The 9744-nt window shown below is 39.9% G+C and overlaps 1 protein-coding gene across 1 annotated transcript; it reads left to right on the forward strand.

Moving 5' to 3' along the window:
* The first annotated feature begins 4221 nt into the window (after positions 1-4221).
* Positions 4222-8901, forward strand: LOC307028422 (uncharacterized protein). Its single transcript, XM_079663419.1, has 2 exons — positions 4222-4478; positions 6479-8901. Exon 2 carries the CDS (start codon positions 6487-6489, stop codon positions 8344-8346), a length of 1860 nt encoding a protein of 619 aa, XP_079519545.1. The 5' UTR covers positions 4222-4478; positions 6479-6486; the 3' UTR covers positions 8347-8901.
* Positions 8902-9744: the final 843 nt, after the last annotated feature.

Below are 9744 nucleotides of genomic sequence, written 5' to 3' on the forward strand. Positions count from 1 at the left end.
GTGTGTGTGTGTGTGTGTGTGTGTGTGTGTGTGTGTGTGTGTGTGTTAGAGAGAGAGAGAGAGAGAGAGAGAGAGAGAGTGTGTTTGTGGAAGTTATTGCAATGCATTTCAGCTGTAACAATTAACACACACACACACACACACACACACACACACACACACACACACACACACACACACACACACACACACACACACACATTTAATTGTTACAGCTGAAATGCATTGCAATAACTTCCATGTTAAAAAAAAGACTTTAAAAAGCTGAATATTTTAAAAAGTATAACATATTTTGAAAAAGTTGAAAGTTTCCCATCATGTGTTGAAAAGGCTGGTGTGTGTGTGTGTGTGTGTGTGTGTGTGTGTGTGTGTGTGTGTGTGTGTGTGTGTGTGTGTGTGTGTGTGTGTGTGTGTGTGTGTGTGTGTGTGTGGATACCACACCACAGTTGTCTCAATGGCAATGTGAAAAGTGAATAGATAGCTCTCGACAATTAATAAATATATATGAAATGTAATATTGGTGTCATTTCATCAGATTCTTAAATTGAGAAGTTTTTTGATGGTTTATTTCTTAAAATAAGAAAAAATAAATCTGTTCCATGCCGGGAATGTATGCAAAGCAATGCTTTTAGCATTAGCATTTTTTAATAAGAAAAAGTAAGATGTATTTTCTCAAAGTAAGAGTACTTTTGTTAAGCAAAACATTCTTAACAAGATAATTTGACTTAAGAATTGTTTCCCAGAAACAAGTTTATTTTACTTTCTTAAAATTCCTTTTTTGCAGTGTACATACATGTATAAAACTGGGCCTACAATAATGTATAGGACAGCCTAAAGTGCAATGTTTAAACATATGGGACCTTGTGATGGTACCTATAATACTATAATCTCTCTATTCAAATAATAAAACAAAGCCTCTAGTTTGCCATCGTGGATAGGAGCCACACAGTGATTTAGGAGGTTAACTATCTCACATGATTGCACAAGGATTCATGTTCAATGTTGTAGTTATTTTTTTACGATGGGTCGATTTATCTTTGGCAATATAATGCATTAATCAGGTTAATGTTATGCATATTTTCAGGCATATTTGATTTATAATATTTCTTATAACAACTTTTAAAAATAATATCAGACAAACAATGCCTGTCATCACTCCAGTAACTCATAGGGATCACTGACCCTTGCTTGTAGACCTTTCATCTAATAGATATAAATTGAATGAACAATTTCGAAACCTAGATAAATTTGGTCATAATTGAAATCCAATTTTCATCAACCTTCAGCATCTCATTTGTTGATATTAATTTGTATTAAGATTGTTTAGTACTATTGTTGTAAAATAGAAAATATCCAGTAGAGGGTGCTATTCCGGTTTGTTTTTCTAACTAAATGTGTGGGAATCATCATATTATTTGAAATGGCATCATATTCATAAAGAAACCTTCACATTAGTTTTCTTCATATCAATTTGTATTTAACCTTGAATTCCGATTGGTCAAATCATATACAAATCGGATAAAGATGTACACAATCCACAGCTTTTATTTAACTATTTGAAGACTGAATCTTCATCACGTCAAAATGACATGTAAATGGTGATTTTGCGTATAACCATGCTCTTGTCCAAACTGTTGTTGAATGAATCCCAGACAAACTGAGTCACGCAGCACAACTATCAAGTAACTTTCCCATAAAAAAGGGTCCGGATGCTCATCAACTTTCACTATCATGTTTGTATGTGCGTGCTACACACTATAGCAGTAGGCTATTCTCCAAATCTGCTATTTCAAGCCACACTTCTCACAAGTTTGGAAAGTTCAAAACAATGTATATTTTATTGAATGACTCTGGTGAATTGGCTGTACACTTTTAAGGGAAATATCAAGCTTTAAAATGTTTCAATCACAATCAATATTATGAACCTGTCCAGTGTGTACGTTTTTGTTCCATTCCTTCACTGAGTACTTAGCATATCGGAGCAACAAACACCTTTTTCTTTTTCCTCAACCTCCTCAGTCTTTGGGTCAGTCCAGGCCAAATGCTTCAGGACTTGCAGACAGATAAGCCCTGGACATTTTATGAAACTCTGGGGGGTTTCGACTTACTCATATGTCTGTGAGACCTCTGTCTATGGAGCAGCGTGGTTGGCTGGAGTGGTGGTTATACTCATGGGAATGCATTCCAGAAGTTTTGCATCATGTGAAACCGAGCCTTTGCTGCCCCTTTGTCTCTGTTTATCTCTGTTACCAGCAAGGGAAAGAAGCAAACTTTGTGGTGCAAAACACAGAAAGCAGAGCATTTTTATAACGTTCATAACCAATATAACGTGATCAACTATATTATTCATGACAGTCATTTCTATTGGTTTTTATTGTGTAAAAAGATATGTTCTCAAACAAATGTGTTTTTGTTGTGACATGCAGAAATATTTCAATTGTAATTGACAGAGAGTGTCGCACTGTTTTATTGGCTTTTCCACCGATGCTCTATCTTTACATATAAAAATGTATATTGTCTAACTTGCACATTTAAAAAATGTTCAGCTTGTATCATAATTTATTAATGCACAAAAAGGTTAATTAGAAGATGCTGTGTTGTGCTATGTGCTCTTGTCAACAGAAGGGGGTGCTGTCAACTCAATACAACTGTCTGTTTGGCGTGAACTCTCTAAAACATGAGTGATAAATTGTATTTATTGAAAGGTCCCTGAGAAAAACACCAGTCGGGAAAGAAGGGGAAATAAAATAAAAAATGCTTGTAAAACTGCCAAAATCACTTGGTTCCCAGGGAATATGTTGTTAAAACATTAAATATATATATATATATATAATGCAACATATATTGCCAATTCCTTTGTTTACATGTCCTGAGACACATCCACTCCTTTAATTACTTTAGGTGACACATAAGCTAGAGAGTATGTCAAGTAGCCACTATTTATTTAATTGATTTTAAAACATTTTTGAAAATCTCCCCATATGCCCAAACCAGGACAAACAAACCTGTTTGGCTGCTTGAGCCCTTCTTTTGATTAAATACCAGGTTGGTGGGTTTTGAGTGATGTAATCAGATCTTCAGCCCCATTGTTGTGTAATTGGTGATGTATTTCTTCTAGTTTCACTGAGAGGTACTGTTAAGAAAACGTGTTTGTGTGAACTATCAGGGAAAGACCCAATCTCACCTTTCTTTTTCACATAAGGCTATGCAAATGGTAACAATGGAGCTGTTGATGGAATTATTGAGATGCTTTATACTAGATTATAATTTGTATTGTTGGAGAAAATTAAATTATCTTGATAGTACCACAACTTTATTTGATGAATATAGGCTATATCTGTAGTATACTTGGTTAGATACCTCAACAGTGTATCAGTGGCATGCTGCTCTGGTCAAATTGTTATATTAGACAACATGTTAACCTGGAAGGGTCAGTTGTTGAATTTCATTAAGTTTCACCCCGGACCAACCTTGTCCCATTAACACATGGAAGGCAAATAGCAAATAAGGGCAATGCATTTGAATACTTTTGGTCCTCCTAACAAGAACATTCCATTCATTTGAAGCCAGGCATGGGTATGATCATACCATAAAAACGATCTTGTATATATTTATAATGCCACATGATTTATATGAGTTATTTAGAAGCCCATATTGATCCAAACATCAATGTGCATGTATCAGCAGATTACCCCAGCTCATGCATAAAACACATTTTGCTTCATGTAGCCTTGATTCAATGAAGTGCTTTACAAACAAGAGTTTGCCTTATAATTTACCTTAAAAGCCTTTAATTGTGTTATTCTTCTTTGAATGATTACCATTCATGATGCAAGTGGATGAGAATGCCAGAAATAATAATAATAATAATAATACATAATATTTATATAGCGCCTTTCACGAAACCCAAGGTCGCTTAAACATCATTTTAAAACGAAAATCAAGGACTCAATGTGATTTCGTGTGAAGATGGCTGTGTGTGTTTGTGCTGCACAAGTGGTTTTGCTGACATAATGTCTCTTATGAATAATTGATAATATGGTAGGGTAATACTCCTGTGGGGAGGGGGCTAACATGAATTATTATAGTTGTAGTATTTGTCAAAGCAAGAACAGAGGATAAATTGTCATTTTAAAACTTGAAATTAGTGCCAGTCCGCTCATAATCACCCTCAGTGCGCAGATGTATTTATACAACAGAGAAATATGCACGAAAGTGGGTGTGTGCGGGAGAGGAGGGGTTAAAGATGGGGAGGGTATAGATTGCAGCCGGAGCAGGAGAGGGGTTGGCTGGATTGTGATAGCGACAGATGTCTAGAAAACGGTGAGGGGGCACTCCTCAGTTACAACACAGTCCCAAGCTGCACCTCGGAGAGCAGGGGAGGAATCTGCAGCTGTCACTCCTAAGGTTTACCTCCATTATCACATCCACCCGGAGCCTGGAAAAGAAGACCAAGTGATCACTCTCTAGAAATACAGGTTGGTTCCATCCGAGCATTGATTCATTTTTCATTTTCAATTGCATCATGTATGGGGTTGGTCTATGTTCTGTGGGTAAAAAGAAATAAAATAGGTGTAGAGAAAAAGAAAGAAAGATGGGCTGCAGCTTACCCATTGTTGCCTCGCTTTGCTTTTCTCCTTTTATGCAAATGTCTACATTTGAAGGCTGCGGACGATTTTTTTCGTCCGCAGCGGTCGAATTTGATTTAGTGCGCCTTCTTCTAGGCCAGGCGATTAAAAAAAACCTGCTGGGATAGAGGAAAGCGCTAAACAAAGTTATGAAGTTGCGATGCCTGTTAGTTATTATCGATTCATTGTGGTAAAATTGGTTTTCTTTTGCACGTCCGTGTGAGTACCAAATTTGCTCGTGAACAAAATGGGCAGAGCAGCTGAGAGAAGCAGCGGTGGGCGGGTTGAAATGGGGGATGGAGACCCCAATACAGCTTTTATCCCTCAAGTGTCCGTAGCCAGTGCAGTGTTTAGTGTATTTGCCCCCCTAGCGTTGTATGGTTTTATATTATATTGTATAGGACAGATTAGAAGTGTTTGCTGCCAATCTAATCAAATGACTTTTGTCAGAGAGTATTTGTGAGGAATCCCCATCCTTTGTTACTGGCCAGCACATGCTGCCGTACTAGCTGTATTCTTTATCTTTCCAAAATGAACGCCGATATATTGCTGCGTGTGTACTGTAGATTTGATTTTCGTACTAACCAGGTAATTGGCTTAATTTAACTTGATTTGATGTCGAAATATCACGTTTTCTTCTCAAACTGTACATTGTGGCTTTGTCTGATTGGGAGGCCTAGACGATGATTTCTGGCGAATAAATTGGCATAATACAAATCGACCACATGAACAATAAATAATGATAAATTAATGGTATATATCCTAACGCCAAATAAGTCAGACGTTGCTGTAAAAGCACAAAATAACCTATTTTGATCAGCACTGGCCTGTTCATTTTACTGTAAATGGGTGTAATGGATGTGGAGCCTATCCCGTAGTGTATGGCGCATCCTGTCTTGATTGCTCCATTGCAGCACTATGGACAGTTCCCAGATTTTACGCACATTCTCTCCTAGTCATCTTTAACATATAATATGAAAAGCAACCTGTGTGAGATAACATGTTCAACTTGGAATAGGATTTGGCAAATAGAGATTACAATTATCAGATTTTTTACATTTTAAATAAATGTGTGGGCTAGTCTCTATTATTGAGAATCATGAGATATTTAACAGCCTTCTTAAACCTGTTCATTTGTTCAGGGTCAGCTGATACACAGACAGTAAGATAAAGTTGCACTTCCAGTTCTCTTTTCTGTCACTGGAAGGAAGTTGCATTATGTTGCAATCACAAACTCTTCCTCTACAGCCACAACAGGGTTTCACATTAACACAAAGGACTACATGTTTGCTTTATTCCCATGACATCTACTTTTTTAGATTTTTTTCTTTTCAGCTTATCATCTTGAGAGAGAAAAGGTTGTACATTTACATCATAGATGCCTCACTCAGAGTTGTGGGCTGATTTGGCACTGGGCCTTACCCACCATTCCTGAAAGGGTAGAGAGTTGTCTGATCTCAGTAAGGTTCCCATGCATTTACCCAGTTTTCTAGCCAAACAGTTTGGCAGAGAACGGTTTTTTAATTGAACTTCTAGTTAACCTCTAGACAATAGACTTCTTTCCATTCCCCTTTCTGACAGAACAGTGTATAGCTTTTTCATTTTATCTCACACTGCATTTTAGAATGTTTGATACAAAAACAATCCAATTAATGTTTGCATTTGGTGTATACATTTTAACAACCTAACTTATTATCCTCTCTGTGCTTTGGTGTTATATTAGATGTTCAATGTTTAGCATATGACCATGACAACTGGAAGATCCAGGTTTCAAACCAAGCCAGCTTGGGCATTTTTAAACCTTGTTTTATCTCTCATATTAAAATACACCTTCATCTGCTTGTTCCTAGGAGACACCATGGGAGGCAAACTAAGCAAGAAGAGGAAGGGATATGATGTGAGCGATCCCAATAAGGCAAAGGATGAGATTGCAGCAACAGTTACTGCAGCAGTCGAGGCTGCAGCCCCAGCAGTAGCTGATGTGATAGCTGAGGCAACCATTGTGGTGAATGAAGCTGTGGTGTCCGCTGTGGCCGCAGTGACTGAAGCTTTAGAAGCTCCAGAAGAGCCCAAATCAGCTCCTCCAGAGGACCCAGCTCCTGCTGCTCCAGTGGCAGAAGAACCTGCAGCTACAGTAAAGGAACCTGTTCTAGTAGTAGAGGAACCAGCTGCGGCAGTCGAAGAACCAGTTGCAGTAGTAGAAGAACCAGCTGCAGTAGTACAAGTACCTACTGTAGTAGTAGAGGAACCAGCGGTAGTAGTAGAGGAACCAGCTGTAGTAGAACCGGCTGCAGTTGTTGAAGAACCAGCAGCAGTAGAACCGGCTGCAGTTGTTGAAGAACCAGCTGCAGTTGTTGAAGAACCAGCTGCAGTAGTAGTAGAACCAGCTGCTGCAGTAGTAGAAGAACCAGCTGCAGTTGTTGAAGAACCAGCTGCAATAGTAGAAGAACCAGCTGCAGTAGTAGTAGAACCAGCTGCAGTAGTAGAAGAACCAGCTGCAGTAGTAGTAGAACCAGCTGCAGTAGTAGAAGAACCAGCTGCAGTAGTAGAAGAACCAGCTGCAGTAGTAGTAGAACCAGCTGCAGTAGTAGAAGAACCAGCTGCAGTTGTTGAAGAACCAGCTGCAGTTGTTGAAGAACCAGCTGCAGTAGTAGAGGAACCAGCTGCAGTTGTTGAAGAACCAGCTGCAGTTGTTGAAGAACCAGCTGCAGTAGTAGAGGAACCAGCTGCGGTGGTAGAAGAACCAGCTGCAATAGTAGAAGAACCAGCTGCAGTAGTAGAGGAACCAGCTGCAGTTGTTGAAAAACCAGCAGCAGTAGAACCAGCTGCAGCAGCAGAGGAGTCAGCCCCAGTAGTAGAGGAGCAAGCTCCAGTAGAGCTCCCAGCTCCAGCACCTGTAGAAGAACCTGCTGCAGCTGTAGTATCTGTGCCAGAGCCAGAGGTTGTTCCTGTCATCACAGAGGAAGCGCCCATCCCAGAGACTGTTACTGAGCCAGAAGCTGCTGTGAAGGAAGCAGTGGTACCTGCTGCTGTCCCTGAGCCTGAACCAGTGGCCGAGGCTGCTGCAGTGCTACAGCAAGCCCCAGAACCTGAGCCGGAGACCAAACCAGAGCCAGCACCAGAGCTGGAACAATTACCAGAGCAGGTGGCCGAAGCTGTGAAATCTGCAGCAGAGGAAAAAGTTGAAGAAGTTGAGCCAGAACCAATGGTTGCCACATCTGACACTACTGAACTTGGGACTGTAGAAGCAGAAGCACCTACAGTCTTGGAGACTGCACCAGAAGAGGAATATGTTGCAGCTGAGCCCGCAGCAGCAGAACCTGTCCCTGAGATTGTCATCTCAGAGTCCGTCTCTGCGGATCAACTTACTACTGAGTCCGAAGAGGTAGCTGAAGCCTCGGTGGAAGAGTTGCCTTGCCCAGAGCCTGAGGTAGAAAGCAAGATGGAAAATGGAGATATAGAGAGCCCTTCTGTTACAGATGTTGTGGCAGAAGTAGATGCCCTTCCAACTGTGAATGGAGAGTGCACAAATTATGCGGCGACACCGACAGAGGAATGTGTTAATGGTAATGAAAAGCCAGAGGAGACACAGATCAAGGAGCAGAGTGACTTTGAACTGAAAAAGGAGGTGAAGCTGAGCGGGGATGTCCAGGAAGTTTTCGACGCAGTGTCCGGCATGGCAGAGGGTCTCTGCACTGAGGTCACCCAGGCAGTCTGAAAAAAAGGCCATCTTTTAAATCAATGTGAATTCAGTTTAATCCTCCCGAGAAAGCCATTAAGGTATCAAAAACACAGCTAGGCTTTCTGGATTGCTGTAACCACCGCAATTTCAATAGTGGTAACTCAGGCAAAAAGGATGTTTTCTTTTGAGTAACCAAAATGAATGCAACAACTTGAGAACGGAAAGATAGAGAGAGAGCGGAAGATAAATTGGAGGGTAGACAGGAGATTTGAGTTTGGAATAGAGATGAAGACAGTTTGAAACTGGACAGCAGAGCAAAAATACTGGACAGTAAATATGATACTAATGAATGGAATGAATAAATTGTGTTTGTGTGTGAGCTCGATTAATATTGCAAAGTGGTTTATTGGAACAGCATTCGTTATTAGCATATTATCTGATCTGATTTAGAATGTCATATATCCTTTCTATTACTATATGCAGAGACATGACATAACTGTTTTGGCCTTTTATAATAATGGTACCTGTGAGGACTGTTCACTTTAAATTGATTGTTCAGAATAGAGAATAAAAAGAGATTGTTATAGCCTACACTGATCTTCTTTTCTTTTCATGCCTCCCCTCCTCATCAAGTGTGTTATATTTGTGGAAGGCACTGGGTTACAAGTAGGATTTATTCTATTTTATTCAAAGCTACAGATAACACATTCTTACTGATAAACCAGTAGATCCTCACACATTTCCAACCATAAAAGTACATTTAAATTAATTGCATAATTAGTTTTTGTGTCGTAACATTGTGTACAGAAAATCTACACTCTGTTAATTACAAACCACTTGTTGACATCTACCGCCACCAAGCTGATATTAGTTCTATTGGTTCAGAGTTTGACTGGTTATTCATATCTAGGAAGAGCAATGTCCTCTGGGTCACTGGCCACATTACAAATATGTTGGTTGGTGGAACATGGCTGCCACTTGTATGCAGCCTGCATGTCAAGATTGGGCAAACAAAAGGATTTGACGCCCTCCAGAAAAATCAGACTATTTTCTGAAGCAATCATCCTCACCTCTTTCTCTTTCACATCACCATGCCTACAGCCGAGGCTCTATGCCATAGCAGCACACCCTGCCAACATTTCACAGATCCATACCGGCAAGGGGAACTAAATGGGGGAGGGGCAGGAATGCTTGCAGGAGGCAGAGAAAAAGGAAGAGGGAGTAGGGGGAGGGTGTTCTGGGATGAAAGCAATTGCTAAGATGCTGTACAGAGGAAAATAAGATAAAGTCCCTTCTGGATACACATGTTCATACTTTAAAAAATTGATATTAAAAGCAATACGTATATAGTCGTACGGTAATTAGGGGTGATAAACATGTTTTAACACCTACCTGATGGCTCCTTGAAGAATGCTCCCACGCCTGCTGTTCACA

This window comes from Notothenia rossii (genome assembly GCF_949606895.1).
Source record: "Notothenia rossii genome assembly, chromosome: 2".
Taxonomy (NCBI): Eukaryota; Metazoa; Chordata; class Actinopteri; order Perciformes; family Nototheniidae; genus Notothenia; species Notothenia rossii.

Bases quoted from the DNA above. Each gene is read 5' to 3' on its own strand.
- LOC307028422 (XM_079663419.1), top strand. From the start codon at position 6,487: ATGGGAGGCAAACTAAGCAAGAAGAGGAAGGGATATGATGTGAGCGAT.